The sequence below is a fragment of the Danio rerio genome, chromosome 6, assembly GCF_052040795.2.
Source record: "Danio rerio strain M-AB ecotype USA chromosome 6, GRCz13ab, whole genome shotgun sequence".
NCBI lineage: Eukaryota > Metazoa > Chordata > Actinopteri > Cypriniformes > Danionidae > Danio > Danio rerio.
This window is the reverse complement of record NC_141026.1, coordinates 55,473,905-55,490,144: the sequence shown is the minus strand read 5'-3', so window position 1 is coordinate 55,490,144 and position 16,240 is coordinate 55,473,905. Positions and strand designations below refer to the sequence as shown.

General features: G+C 35.9%; 1 protein-coding gene across 5 annotated transcripts in view; it reads left to right on the top strand.

Annotated features, from left to right (window-relative positions):
* cacna2d2a (calcium voltage-gated channel auxiliary subunit alpha2delta 2a) overlaps positions 1 to 16,240 on the top strand; it is a 453,173-nt gene that overhangs the window by 420,013 nt on the left and 16,920 nt on the right. For 4 of the 5 annotated variants that reach the window (XR_015492769.1, XM_087255552.1, NM_001013503.5 and 1 more), the window contains 5 exon segments: positions 3,640 to 3,700; positions 12,715 to 12,812; positions 14,193 to 14,283; positions 14,374 to 14,436; positions 15,968 to 16,071. Coding sequence is in view for 3 of the 5 variants with exons in the window: in XM_087255552.1 (XP_087111678.1) it covers positions 3,640 to 3,700; positions 12,715 to 12,812; positions 14,193 to 14,283; positions 14,374 to 14,436; positions 15,968 to 16,071 (417 nt within the window). In the remaining 2 variants the exon portion in view is untranslated. 5 annotated transcript variants of the gene reach the window in all.

Genomic DNA, 16,240 nt, shown 5'->3' with positions numbered 1-16,240 from the left:
TGCGTGTGTATGGGTGTTTTCCAGTACTGGGTTGTGGCTGGAAGGGCAACCCGTTGCATAAAACATATTCTGTAATAGTTGGCAGTTCATTCCACTGCGGCAAACTCTAGAATAGAGACTAAACCACAGGAAAATGAATAAATGAATATTAAAAACTAAAATAAATCAAGAATAAGATATAAAAAATAAAAAACACGCACAAATAATATGATGCAGTAAATACATGAGGATACAGTGCAATAAAACTAAACAGACATGTGTTTAGCCTGGATTACATTGATTACTACATCAACGCTAAGGATAAGCCTTATCCTTGCACCGTATAGAAAAGAACAGCATGTCTGCGCAATAGCCTAGTGGTAAGCGCGCGACATATGGTGCAATAGCACGTCAGGGTGTCACGAGTTCGAATCCCAGCTCGACGACATTTCCCTACCCTACCCCCCCCCCTCTCTCTCCCACTTTGCTTCCTGTCTCAATACTATCCTATCAAATAATAAAGGCAAAAAGACCAAAAATAAATCTTAAAAAAAAAAGAAAAGAACAGCATGAACATCCTTCAAAACATCTCCTGTAGTGCTCCACATGGGTTTGAGGCAGAATAAATCATCTTGAATTTCATTTTTGCGCAAACTCTTCCTTTAAACTTTTATAGATTGAGCAGAAATGCTTACCCACAGGCTTCTATGAGCATGTGCTGCTGTCTTCAGTTTAGCCGTCCAGTTTATTATAGATGAATTAGCTAGATGGTCTCCTTCAGGTCTTCTCCTGTTGTCTCAGTGACGGAGCGCTCAGTGGCGTTCGTCTGGTTTGTCGTCCTCCTCTTACACCCGTGTTTTCATCAGCTTGACCCCTTTGTACGTCTATCACCCTCCAGACTGCCATCGCCACGTCTTCAAACCTCCTGACCTGGAAGTGCAAGACATTGCGGAGGGAAAACCACCTGGGCACAACCATAGTCTGCCTTTTAATGAAATATTAAGTCATAATTGATATGCTGTCAGGAATGATGTTGATGAAAATGTGTTGCCCTTTCATGCCCTCCACAATGCTGGGCATTTTCTCTGATTGTGTCTGTGAAAGCGGCTGACGGTGCCAGTCTGTGGGGTGATCACCTCCATCAGGATCCCTGCCTCACCCACTCCAGCTCAACGGTTGGCCATGTTGATGCCATACTGAGAGAGAAAGCAGCACGACAAACTGTTTGAGGAAAACTCCGTCGGAGAACTCGCTTCGTCTCAATGTGTATCCTAAGGGTCGAGCCAGTTCTCCGATTCACCAAAGTAACCAAATTCATCTGATAAATTTGCACTAAAATATACAGTTGAAGTCAGAATTATTTTGTTTTCCCCAATTTCTGTTTAATGCGAAGATTTTTTTCAACAAATTTCTAAACATAATAGTTTTAATTACTCATTTCTAATGATTGATTTTTTTTTATCTCTCCCATGATGACAGTACATAATATTTTACTAGACATTTTTCAAGATACTAGCATTCAGCTTAAAGATACAGTACTGTATGTAAGTTTAACACCCAGTGGTTGAACTAGGTATTGCACTCCTCAATCAAAACACATTTTCACTTGGCTCCTCCTCTGACAAGTCCACGCAAGTGCAGGTTGCCAGATTGACGTGAGTGTGCCTGACTATCGAGCCTAAAGGCTGATTTAAGGCTGATTTGAACCGTTTTCTAAATAAAAGCATCGACACATGATAGAAGGAACATTCTCCATACTATTAAGAGCTTTCTTCCTAACCAACACCTGAAATTATTATTTTAGAAAGCGCTTCTATTTCTCATGCTGCGTTCACACTAGACATGGAAGTTGCATCAAGCACGAGTGATTTACATGTTAAGTCAATGCAAAGACGCAAATAGACATCCTGCGGCGAATGACGCGTTTTGCAGGAATTAAGTGGCGCGAGTTCATCGTTTTATGCGATTGATGCGCGTATTGCACGATCTGCATAAATCGCTCTAGTTGGATAATCTAAACTTTAGGTTGCATTTGCGCCATGTTAACCAATAAGGAGCTTTCTCTTGTAGGGGTGTGATTATGACGTAGCACCTGTTGTTGATGTTCCAGGGGAATAGCCTCTTGACGACACTGGACAACTTCCATCATCCAGGTATAAATTCCAAAGGAGTTGATGAACTCACAGAACTGAGTGCACCTGTAAATGGATCAGGTGCACTCAGACACGGCTCCAAACCAATCAATGCTGTTTTTCAGCATTCATAAAGCACATAAACACAGCTACCCTCTCAATAAAATACATGTTAGCATTTAGCAACGAAGCTAGACTTATCGGGCTGACAAAAGCCCTGCCCATGACAAGAATCTGCGCTTTCTGTGAAGTGAAATTTTCACGCGGAATCAATCGAGTAAACTCAAAATGTTTATGTGTCTATTTACACACAAATATAGCGATTTATACATGTGTTACGCGTCTGGTGTGAGCACAGCATCACAGCTGAACAACATTTACCTCAGGTACACCTCTTGTGCTTTATTCAGTGTTAAATGCTAATAATGTGTGTTTAAATACCCTTTTACATGAGATTTATTGTCATGACTGTATTTCAATTTCTGTGATAAATTATCTAGTGCAAACAGCCAAAATAATTATCAATACAAATCTCGTCACTTAGCGTGTTGTTAAGACACTGGGTTACAATGTAACCTGCGCACCGAATGTTTACGTTGATAATATTTATATTATTTGCTAATTAATAACCTCATGTGGAACTCTGAATCTGCATCTCATTTTGGGGCTGCTACTGTCCATCGAAGGTTGCATTTTTGGTCATGTGCACATGCTTTAAGAGCCTTCCTGACTGACAATGAAATCCACTTGTGTCCACTAAGGCAACCCGGGGTGCTAAATTATAATTGGCTAAACTGGCATTGGGCGGGTTAAATGACCAAAACAAAAACAGCCGTTCCGGCATGTAATGCATATTTTCAAAGAAAAATATCTAACTTCTGCATTGTTTTACAGATAAACAATAATGGACACTCAGCATATTTCTTAAATATCTGCAAACATATTATAGTGTTTTAATGCTTTAGAAGAGTCAAAAACTTACAAACAAAGTGACATTTAAAAATTTAACTATAGGTGAATTAGGGAAGTCAGGGTAATTAGTCAAATCATTGTATAATGATGGTTTGTTTTGTAGACAATCGAAAACAAATATTGCTTAAAATATTGACCTTAAAATGTTTTTAAAAACTAAAAACTACTTTTTTTCTAGCCGATTTAAAACAAATAAGACTTTCTCTAGAAGAAAAAATATTATAGGGAATACTGTGAAAAATTCTTTGCTCTGCTATGCATAATTTAGGAAATATTTGAAAAAAATCACAGGAGGGTGAATAATTCTGACTTCAACTATAGACCAATTTTGCCTGCTTTCCAAATTCCTCCATTTGGGCTCCATCCAAGGCAGCATCGTGGCTAACGCTGGTTTTTCCCCCATGATTTCCTCAGTGTTGCTATGAAAACGTCCCCACTGCGTTCCTGCACTTTGTTTTGAAGAGCAGCTGATGTTGATTTGTTTCTCAGAAGCAGCTTCCCTTGTGTTCTCCGGCCTCCGCTTGCCGCTGGATAATCTTGCCCGTTTCTGTTGCAGATTTTGAGTCTCTGCTGCCAAACACTTTTGAGTCAGAGGGACATGTGTTCATTGCCCCCAGGTAGCTTTGTGTGACTTCTTGAAGCCACGTTCCTGTTTGTTTTTTCCGTGCACACGTCCATTGCTAACTTTCTTTCTAACATACCGTAGTCACTGTAGTCTCTGTGTGTGTGTGCTGTGCGTAACGTGTCTATCCATTTTAACCCAAGTCAATGTGTTTGTTTATTGTGCTTTGTCTGTCGAGATTTCTCAATGTCACATAGGGAACTAAAATTCCTATTGAGAGCTGTTTAATAGCTCAGTTTATTGTCTTTTAGAGCAAATGGAGGATTTTAGGATTTTACAGCTTTCTTTACGAGAGCGCTCTTAAAAATGATGATTCTTTTTTGGAGTCTGTGGTTCAATGAAGAACTTTAATCACACATTTCCAATTCTCTTTATAAATAATTTCATTTTACTATGTTGTAAAAAATGCTGGGTTCCACACAAATCCTTCATGTTGTCCCAAAACAAATATATTAAACTAACTTTATTTTTACAAATTTAAGTGGATTCAACATAAAACAATCAAATTGTCCCAAAAAAACTTAAGAATTGTGTTTTCAACTCATTTTAAATGAGTAGTTTGAACACGCAGCAAAAGTCATTTTTGGAGTGTAAAAGTTTTAGTTTTGAGAGTTTTAAGTAAATATTTCTATTTTTATGCAAGTCTAAGAAGTAAAGTAAAAACTAAGTTAGAAAAGTAAAAAAAAAGTTTAGATCTGGCAATTTTGACATTTTTTTTTTATTCTGATATCGAAAATATAATATAAAATTCTGAATTAGTGCCCTACAAATGAGCTCAGGTATCTGTTCAGATTTTTTGTTTTTCTCAGTTGAGTTATAACTTATGAACTTTAGTTTTCCTATCCGCTTGTTAAGTGTTGACGTGTTTGTAACGTATGTAATACTGTTTCCAGGTCCAAGCCGCCATTCATTTGAGTGGAGGAATCATTTGTTTATGATCACGTTTTATTCCTATCACACATTAAAGTTAATTTTATATAAAATCATAGTGTACACAACAATCTCTGGGCTTGCTGCATAACAAATACCAAAAATTTAACAATTTATAAAAAAATGAATCACTTTCTGGCCATCGGATATTAGGCATGAACATATATACTGCGATCGTGATTTTCGAAACTATTAAATCGCTTTGTAAACGTTTATTGTTACCATTTCATGAGTCTCCCCATTCAGTTGAATAGAGCGCTTGGACCCGGAAGCCGCTTCGCATGACGTCACACTTAACAAGCGGATTACTACGCTGAAGATACACTCACCAGCCACTTTATTAGGCACTTTACTAGTACCGGGTTGGATCCATTTTTGCCTTCAGAACTGCTTTAATCCTTCGTGGCATAGATTCAACAAGGCACTGGAAATATTCCTCAGAGATTTTGGTCCATATTGACATGATAGCATCACACAGTTGATGCAGATTTGTTGGCTGCACATCCATGATGTGAATCTCCCGTTCTACCCCATCCCAAAGGTGCTCTATTGGATTGAGATCTGGTGACTGTGGAGGCCATTTGAGTGCAGTGAACTCATTGTCATGTTTAAGAAACCAGTTTAAGATTATTTGCGCTTTATGACATGATGTGTTATCCTGCTGGAAGTGGCCATCAGAAGATGAGTACACTGTAGTCATAAAGGGATGTACATGGTCAGCAACAATGCTCAGGTAGGCTGTGGCATTGACATGATGCTCAGTTGGTACTAATGGGCCATGAAAATATCCCCCACACCATTACACCACCACCACCAGCCTGAACCGTTGATACAAGGCAGGATGGATCCATGTTTTCATGTTGTTGATGCCAAATTCTGACCCTACCTTTCGAATGTCACCATTCTCCTCTGACCTCTGGCATCATCAAGGCATTTGCGCCCACAGAACTGCCGCTCACTGGATATTGTCTCTTTTTCGGACCATTCTCCTTAAACCCTAGAGATGGTTGTGTGTGAAAATCCCAGTAGATCAACAGTTTCTGAAATACTCAGACCAGCCCTTCTGCTATTAACAACCACGCCAAGTTCAAAATCACTTTAATCCCCTTTCTTCCCCATTCTGATGCTCGGTTTAAACTGCAGCAGATCGTCTTGATCATGTCTACATGCCTAAAGGCATTGAGTTGCTGTGCTTGGTTGATTAGAAATTTGCATTAACAAGCAGTTGGACAGGTGTACCTAATAAAGTGGCCGGTGAGTATATAATTTCATGAAATATTCATTTGGTTATTTAATGCCTTTGGTGTAAAACCCCCATTTGGAGTTTTTATTTGTAAAAGTATTTCATTTTATCGCTGAATAGTATCAACATTTCACAGAATTTTTACACTCTCAGAAATAAAGGTACAGAATCTGTCAATGGGGCGATACCTTTTCAAAGGGTACATTTTTGTTCATAAACAGGCCTTCAAAGGTACATTTTAATACCCAAAAGTACAAATGTGTACCTCATAGTACCCTAAAGGTAAAAAAGTGAATATTAAAGGTACAAAGGTGTACCTATTTGAAGAGGTACCACCCCAGTGGCAGATCTTGTACCTTTATTTGTGAGTGTGTGCTGATAAGCAATAGTACTATTAGAACTATTCCATGAGTTCAGATGTTCAGATTGGGTTAAAATATAAACAATTACTGCATTTCTTCCAATGATGTTAATTATTAAATGCAGCTCCATGTGTGAAATCTATTTTAGGTACAAGCAAAATTAATAAATTTTTTAACAATTATAAATGTAATTTTTGCTTGTTTATTCAAACTGGGGACTAATCAGTACTGTAGTTTTTTAATAATTACAGTGCTTGCTAGAGCCTAAATTAATTTGACTGAAAGTACATTTAAATCTTTTTAAACCCAATCAAAATCTGCAGTTACTGTAATTAAAAATTAACACTAATGTTCATCTGTGCAGAACTGCAGCTGGACACCTGTACTGTATGTCAACATTATGTGTTTCTTAAAGGGATAGTGCACTCAGAATAAATCATGCCTTTTTCTTCAATACAACTCAGAGGTTTTTTTATCAGAAATCATGGTCTTTGGTCATTAATTGCAGTAAAACGCTAACACTTTTGGGACTGTATATATATATATATATACAGGCAAAGCTAAATTACTACCTGTTGCTTCTGATGAAGTGAAACGATGGACTGAACATTATTTGCAACATTATTACCTTTAATTCACAGCCTCTGAGAGTAGTGCACATTCACATTTGCTTTGTCTAAGTTTTACTGCAGGTATTAATTTCGTTTATCCTGTGTATGTTTGACAGTGTTGTGAATTTACATTTTCTAAATCATCACAGATCGTGCTTTCAGCTAAAAAATCTTCTTTAATAGGAAAGTCACTAACAACATAAATGCCCATATAGAAATCTGACACATGAAAATATGTGCAAATTATAAACATGACATGCAAGTTCATAACTGCATTTTACATAAAATGTCTTTTGCAACATATATTTTGAAATATTGCAGATATGTCCCTTTACATGTATTTTTCTCAACCATTGGAATTTAAATTTAATACGTTCAAACATATTAGATATAATTATTTTGCTTTATTATATTATTAATTACTTTATGAATTATATTATATTACTGATGTCAGCATCCAAAATAAAAGTTTGTATTTACATAATGTACATGTACTCTCTGTGTAGAAATATTGTGTTAATAATATAAAATACAAAACCTTCATACATATCGTCATTGATCCCAGTTGTAAGAACGAAAAATAATAACTTGACTTCTAGTTGATCATTTGGAAAAGTGGCAGAAGGTGGATTTCTGCCACTATCCCAATCATCACAAATACTGCAGAAGACCTACTGAAACCCACATGAACCCAAGATTCTCACAGATATCAGTCAAGTTTGGTGAAGGAAAAATCATGGTTTGGGGTTACATTCAGTATGGGGGCGTGTGAGAGATCTGCAGAGTGGATGACAACATCAACAGCCTAAGCTATCAAGACATTTGTGCTGCCCATTACATTACAAACCACAGGAGAGGGCAAATTCTTCAGCAGGATAGCGCTCCTTCTCATACTTCAGCCTCCACATCAAAGCTCCTGAAAGCAAAGAAGGTGCTCCAGGATTGGCCAGCCCAGTGACCAGACATGAACATTAATGAGTATGTCTGGGGTAAGATGAAGGAGGAGGCATTAAAGATGAATCCAAAGAATCTTGATAAACTCCTGCAAGAAGACTTTCGTTGCCATTCCAGATGACTTTATTAATAAGTGATTTGAGTCAGTGCAGAGATGTATGGATGCAGTCCTCCAAGCTCATGGGAGTCAGACACAATATTCATTCTGTTTCCTCTGCAGCAGGACTTTATATTCTATACTGCACATTATTTCTGTGACAAGACTTTTGCTTAAGCAAAGTCAGACATTACTGTCCTAATTAAATAATTAAAAATCAAGGCATGATCATATTTTTTTTTGGTAAAATAAGCGTAATATAGAGGCCTTTGCCTTTTATATAAGCCACTTCTGATACCAAATGATCAACTATAGAAATCAAGTTATTTTTAGCTGTTTCTAAAACTTGAATAGAAGACAAGACTTTTGTTAGTGTAGATCAGGGGTTCTCAACTGGTTTGGCCATGGGACCCACATTTTTACAATGTCATCAAGCTGCGACCCAAATTTTTAGGAACTATAATAATGATTTAGGAATTGTAATTAATTTGTATTTATTTGTTAACATACACAAGTAGTGACAGATAAATCATAAGAAAATCACCAAGACTTACAAATAAACAATATTTTACTGCTGTTATTTAACCAAATGTATCAAATTATAGTAAAATTACAGAGTAAAAACGTCAAAATACTGTAAACTGTGGTTAGAGTAAGGAAAAGTTCAGTTACCATGAACTAAACTGAACTGTTAATAAAACATTAACACTGATCCGGCTGAACAGAACAAACCAGCAAATTAAAGTAAAATTATTAAAATAATTATAACCATTTTTATAATAATCACCAGTTATTTGCTCTTCTGCTTTTGTGTGGGCTTTCTTGGCCTTTGCTATACGGTAAGCACAGTAAGATGAGCTGAGTGCCTGTACTTGTTTTAAACATGTAGATGTTCGGCACTTTTGGGATGGTCTCAGCTCCTATAGTCATCTTAGAAAGTAGTCCACAGGTTTGTCCTTGCAACTGGGATGTTTGGTTTCTAAATGTCGTTTTAATTTAGAGGGTTTCATGCTCTTTTGTGAGAGCACCTCACTACAAGACGCACAGAGGTTTTAAGCCTTTTTTTTTCGTTAATATATGTAAATCCACACTTTACATTTTCAGTGTCGTACTCGCTCTTCGACATATTTATTGCTGTAAATAAATGAAATTTCATATGTCAAACGGTGCGAGGTTGTCGCATGCGCATTTCAAAATAAAAGTCCAATATAAGCAAAATAAGTAAAAAATTAAACTTTTGTTGTTTTATTGATCACACACTCCACGACCCACTGAAAATGTCCCCACGACTCACTTTTGGGACCTACCAGTTGAGAAACACTGCTGTAGATCACATTATACCTAATATATTTGAACATGTATACTGTACATATATGTGTTATTGCAATGGTTGAGGAAAAAATACAACAGCAGCCGTTTTTGCAATATTTCAAAATATATTTGGAATATGTGACATTCCATAGACTGTATGTAAAATCCAAATATTAACTTGTGCTGTAATGTGCACATATTGCCATGTGTCAGATTTGTGTGGGTGACCTCAGGGTGAGTAAAGGAAAAGCTAGTTTTCTCATGTTTTTTGGGCTGACCCATCCTCGTAAATAATTGAAAGAAAAATAATTTTAAATTCATACCCAAAAGCTAGCATTGATAAGAGAGTGAGCATTAATGTTGCTGTGAGAAAGTGTGTGTTGATGGATCAGAATCTCTTGGCGTTCAGTAGATGCTCCACGTCTGATCTCCAGCTTTTCATCCGCGTCTCCTCTTTCTCAGTGTGTGCATGACGTTCTCCTCTCTTCTTTACATTCACCATCTGTCTGTAGGAGAAGATTCACGCTGAACTGCATGTTCAAAGCTTTAGAGATCTGGAGAAGTTGACCTGCATGAGTCTATGAATGATCATCTGTCTCCCTGTGTGTTTTTAAAGCAAATACACTCATAGAATCATGTTCTTAGTTTGTGTCTTTATCTGGTTTTAACATCTAAATATCCAACACAATCTCACGGCAATTCGTAACTTTTTTCACTTAGTGGCTAATTCGTATGATTTCGTACGATGTATTTCGTACATTTTAGTGCGATTTGCTCATCCCTCAATGACGATTGGGTTTAGGGGTGGGGTTAGGTGCCACGCCTCCTTTTTAAAATCGTACAATTTTGTACGACTGAACTCGTACGAATTCGTACGAATTAGCCACTAAACTGGCAAAACGTAAAATACTTACATTTTCTCGTAAGTTCATGCTGAAATATCTTTTTAAAAAAAAGAAATGTGCAGGTCAAATTAAAATTACGCATCTCATTCAGTTTACAAAAGATGATTAAAGCATGGTGTTTTGTACACTACTTTTGTAGTTTCCACTAAGATGATGATAGTAAGGTTTTGAAAAACTTGCATTTTGAAAAGCTACTTTTGATAATTTAGCTTTTTAGTTAACTCATGTAAAGTGTTTTTTTTTATGTTTAACAGTTTAAGTCAGAATTATTAAACTCCCTGAATTGGTAAACTCTCTGAATTATTAGCCCGCCTGAATTATTGTTAATTACTGTAAATTTTTTTTTTTAAGTATGGCTTAAAAGGGCTAATAATTTTGACCTTGAATTTTTTTTTATTATTATTATTTAAAACTGCTTTTTATTATAAATAATACATTTTATTATAAATAAATAAAAAATTCAGAAGAAAAATATTATCAGACACACTGTGAAAATTTCCTTGCTCTGTTCATCATCGATTAATAAATTAAAAAAAAAGGAAAAAAGTGTCAAGAGGGGTTTAATAATTCTGATTTTAACTGTATATATATAAACATACATTGTCATTCAGTGTGACACATTTATGTAACTATTAAGCAAAGATTAATGAATTATAATATAATATATATATATATGAATTATAATATAATATAATATTATAATGAATTATAATAATAAGGTCTTATTTCTTTAAGAAATAATATAAATATATATATATATATATATATATATATATATATATATATATATATATATATATATATATATATATATATATATATATAAATACACACACACAGTTAAATTATTAACCCCTTTAACAGAGCAAGGACATTTTCACAGTATGTCTGATAATATTTTTTCTTCTGGAGAAAGTCTTATTTGTTTTATTTCGACTAGAATGAAAGCAGTTCTAAATTTGTTTTAAACCATTTTAAGGTCAAAATTATTAGCCCCTTTAAGCAATATTTTTTCAACTGTCTACAGAACAAACCATCATTATACAACTTGCCTAATTACCCTAACCTGCCTAGTTAACCTAATTAACCTAGTTAAGCCTTTAAATGTCACTTTAAGCTGTATAGAAGTGTCTTGAAAAATATCTAGTCAAATATTATTTACTGTCATCATGGTAAAGATAAAATAAATCAGTTATTAGAGATGAGTTATTAAAACTATTATGATTAGAAATGTGTTGAAAAAAATCTTCTCTCCGCTAAACAGAAATTGAAGGGGAAAATAAACAGGGGGGCTAATAATTATGACTTCAGCTGTATATATATGTACTGACCTAGCTGAGACTTGAACTCTTTCAGAACTTGCAGGAGTTTAATATATATATATTTTTTAATAGAGGAGCTCTGCAAATAACAACACACTTCCTGACGCCAGAGCTACACATGCCGTATACACAGTTTATTGAAAGTTTAAAGCAATGTGTTTTCTACTTTTGTACTTTTTGTCTAATTAAAAATTAAAATCACTGTCCATTCAGATAATCATTTTCCTTTTCTTCCAGTGTTTAAAATAATGAGAATATTACCATCGCAGAAATGTAAGGCTCTGCCGTCTTCCTTTCTGTTCGTTCCTGCATTTCCGCATTGCGTGCAGGATTAAATGTGACTACGATCATTTAAATTCAGCAATTTATTTCTTTAAAAGTGAATTAATTAAGCCAAAATGTAACTTGCATTACGTATTTTAAAAGTAACTCAAATACTATTAATTAATTTTTAAAAGTAATGCATTACTTTACTCATTACTTACTAACATTATTATGTATCTCATGTTACTTGTAATGCATGAACCCCAACACTGTATAAACCTAATTAAACCTTTAAATTACAAACACTAGTAATTTACAAATTAACTAGTTAAATACTTTGTTGTCATGGCAAAGACAAAAAGAAATGAGTTGTTAAACTATTGTTTACGACTGGTAAAGGGTCACAGTATTGCCAATACGTTTGCCTTCAGCTGTATAAAAGGATAAATGATTAAACTACATTTTATTATATCTTAAATTATTTAAATACTATTGCTAACAAATGGGTAAAACCTAGTGATTCTTGAAGACAACATTTATATTGTTATACTGAATGACATTTGGTGGTTATCTTCTGTACATAATGATAAAAACTTATACGCTATTCTGTTTTTATAAAAAACTTTTTGCTCAGAAAAAAAAGTAATAGGAGACATTTACATGCACCATTTGTGTGTGGATCAAAAAAAGTTTACTTATGAAAGAAAAATCTTGTTCAGTATGTTTAGATATTTCTAAAAAACCAGACAAAGATATGGGTTAAGAATTGTTGTCTTTTTCTTATTGTTTCTTTGAAGTGCAGTTATGTGTCATATATATGTAAATGTGCTGTTTTCTGTGTGTTTAAGATGTATATATGTATCTATGAATGTGAAAAGTGAAATATTTGTCGATGTGTTTTGTCATGTCTCGCTGTTTATCAAGTGTTTCAGTCTTTAATGTAATTGGTAATCATGTTGACGAGTGTGTTTTTACAGTGTCAGTGTGGAATGATGTGTGTTTTTCCTCAGGGAATATTGCAAAGATCTGGAGCTTTCCAACAACAACACTGAGTTCCTGCTTAACTTCATCGCTCTGATGGAGAAAGTCACACCGGACTCCAAACAATGTGAGATTTACACAGCTTAAAAACACTTCACTCAGCACCTAGACCAGGGGTGTCAAAACTACGGCCCGCAGGCCATCTGCGGCCCGCAATCCGTTTTGTGGTGGCCCGCGAGGCTTTTTATAAATATTAACAGAATCTGACCCGTTATACAAAATTGAACGTAATTCAATAAATAACCACCAGATGTCGCTATGACACGCCTTCAATTAAGCAGCAGTTCCTGTTATGAAGCAAAACGAATCGAACGAACTGAAGGAAACATAAGCTGCGTCCCAAATGGCACACTATACACTATGCACTCATGCACTATGTACTTATGCACTTACACACTCAACAGCATAGTATATGTATGTAGTGGCCTCCCAAATGGCACACTAATGTTTTTTACTAAGCGGAAATTCAAACCGTTTCTCTAATGACGTTTGACGGTCACCAAATCAGTGAAATAAACGACCGAATTATCAAATAATACCTACCGTGAGTATTGCCGCATTCTCCATCGGGAGGCGCTATAATCACTCTCGTAGGAGAATTTTGCTTTCACCATCCAAAATAAATAAAGTTATTCAACATGTGCGTCCGATAGCTCCGCCCCTTTTGCTATGTAAGCAAACCTGCGGTCGTTGAGTGCGTGAAGTGTCCATCATACCACACTTCAAATTAGCGGCTGAATGAGTGCATCATCCGGGTAATTAAAGTGCACTTATTATTTTTAGAGTTTTCAGTGTGAACGCACTACTTACACTATTTATACTACAAAATGGCGTAGAATAGTGCATAAGTATGCGATTTGGGACGCAGCTATAATTGATAATCACGTTTTGGCGAGCATTGGCACAAGCCAGAAAAAGGAAAATCAACAGTGAGTGCAGGAAAATTCAGTCACGTTGGGGCCAAGAATATTACTTCACAGAGGTCAGCGGAATATGTGTCTGTTTAATTTGACAGTAATCAGTCGCAGTAATGAAGGAATATAATTTAAAAGACATTATGAAACAAAACATCGGGCCTTCAGCTCTTACACTGGTGCCGAACGAGATCAAAACGTAAAACAATTAGCAGCTGCCCAATCAGCTCAACAACAGCAGTTTTTTCATGCTAATAAAGTGCAATAAAATTGTTCGCTGGCTAGTTATGCACAGGAAACCCTTCACTGAAGGAGAATTTATATAGGAGTAACTGATATGTGTTGCAACTGTAAAAAATTTGCCTAGAGAAGATTCAAGATTTTAAAAACGTAAGTCTTTCTAGAAACACAGTGGAAATAAATAAAATAATTCCATAATACACACACACATATATATATATATATATATATATATATATATATATATATATATATATATATATATATATATATGTCATTTTTTTTTCACACAGGCGACAATTTCTTGCTTCATAACCTGATTTTGGACACGGGCATCATTAAACAGTTGGTCGATCGAGTCTGGAAGATTAACGACCTCAACACGTACGTTCAGCCGCTGGATTTCACTCTTATTTACCATCAACCCAATGAGTGCACAACAGCATTACAGACGAATGTGTTGTGGTTTTGCAGGTATGGCTTTCTGGCGGTTTTTGCGGCCACAGATGGAGGAATCACTCGAGTTTTCCCAAATAAGTGAGTCTGCAGCTGCTTCTGTTTGTGTCACTGTTGTTTTAAATGGCAGCAGAGATGAACGTGTGTGTGCACATGTGTGTGTGTGTACTAAAATCTAGTGAGCGCTCTTAAATAAGAGTGTGAGCAGAGGGCTGCAGTTGCGGGGAATGCAAAAAAAGAAAGAAAGCAAAAACACTTGCTAAATGTTGTACATTATAGGGAGCATGCAAAAATGGAGACGGAGATGTTATGTGTTGAAAACTTAAAGGGTCACAAAACAGCAAAACACATTTTTTGAGCTGTTGACAGTCGTATATGCGTCCCACACTGCTAAAAACACTATTAGGACACCTATATTTCACTAAAAAGTGTAAATTGGTTGTTTTTGCGTTATTTCAAGCAAATTCGTACTTCCGGTTTGAAACAAATTTTTGTAGCTGCGTCACGGTCATGACATAATAGCGTGTATTCCAGCGTGCAGACTGGACGTCTGTGCCAGAGTGTGTCTTATTACGTCTTACAGTATGATGCATTAATGCATGAGTAAGGCTTGGTTCAAACCAATCAGCGCACTCTATTGTGCAACTTCATTAATATTCATTAATGTCACAGTGTTTAGACGACAGAGACGACACGTTGCAAAACAAAACAATCAAGCGTGAAGCGTTGAAGTGTTGCTTTTATAGTTTGCTGCAGGTAAGTTTTGTTTTCATTTTCTCTCTGTAAGAGCGCAGCTGGAGTCACGCGTGGATTAACAGTGCACACGACGCTCGACAACAATAACTTACGTGTCTAAGGAGAATTATTGTTTACCTGAGAGCTGTTCTCATCTGCAAACGCTGAGATCCGGATACGCTTGTAGTCTTCTATTCATAAAGACGCGGCTCTAGTTGCTGGTCATTGTCCTGTCTCTACAGATTTAGTAAGTGGGCGTCCAGTGCTCTTTGTTTATTCAGTTTGTTCGTATCGAACAAAGTTAACTATTGTACCGAGTGTAAACATGTTAGCACCACAAACAAACTTTAACCTTGAGTAGGATTTTCACCGCATTTTGTGACCGGAATAACACACGCGGCTTTCTGACGCTACCTGTCGTGTGCATCTAAGTTTCCGGGAAATGCTGAGTTTATTTTTCTCTCATTTGCCGTGCGGTATCAAACATTGCATGAAAAATACACGCTTAGAGCAGTTCCTCGAATAAAATATCTCGTTTGTCGCGAGGGGGATGAATTAATGGAATTTTAGCAAAGCTGCTTTGAAACAATAAATGTTAAAAGCCCTTAAATTAACTTGAAAATGAATTGAATATGTTTACTGTTTTGGTTCAGATTTTTTCGGCTTCTCTTTTCGATTCAAATAAAAGCATAAAATGTGTGTCTGTGTGCGTGTGTGTGTGTGTGTGTGTGTGTGTGTGTGTGTGTGTGTGTGTGTGTGTGTGTGCGTGTGCGTGTGCGTGTGTGTGTGTGCGTGTGTGTGTGTGTGTGTGTGTGTGTGTGTGTGTGTGTGTGTGTGTGTGTGTGTGTGTGTGTGTGTGTGTGTGTGTGTGCTTCAGAGCCGCCGAAACCTGGGAAGAAGATTCAGAGCCGTTTAATGCTAGTTATTACCGTCGCAGTCTGGACAACAAGGGCTACATCTTTAGAGCTCCGTACCGAACCGGTAAGTGAGAAAAACTACAAGCTTTACCATCCTATGAAAATCAAACATTGTACAGTGGTAGTAAAATATATTTTTTTTTTATTTAAAATTATAGTAATATAAACTGAATATTTTGAAATCTCAGACAAAATATTTATTTTATAATTATGATAAATAATGTTATGGAAAT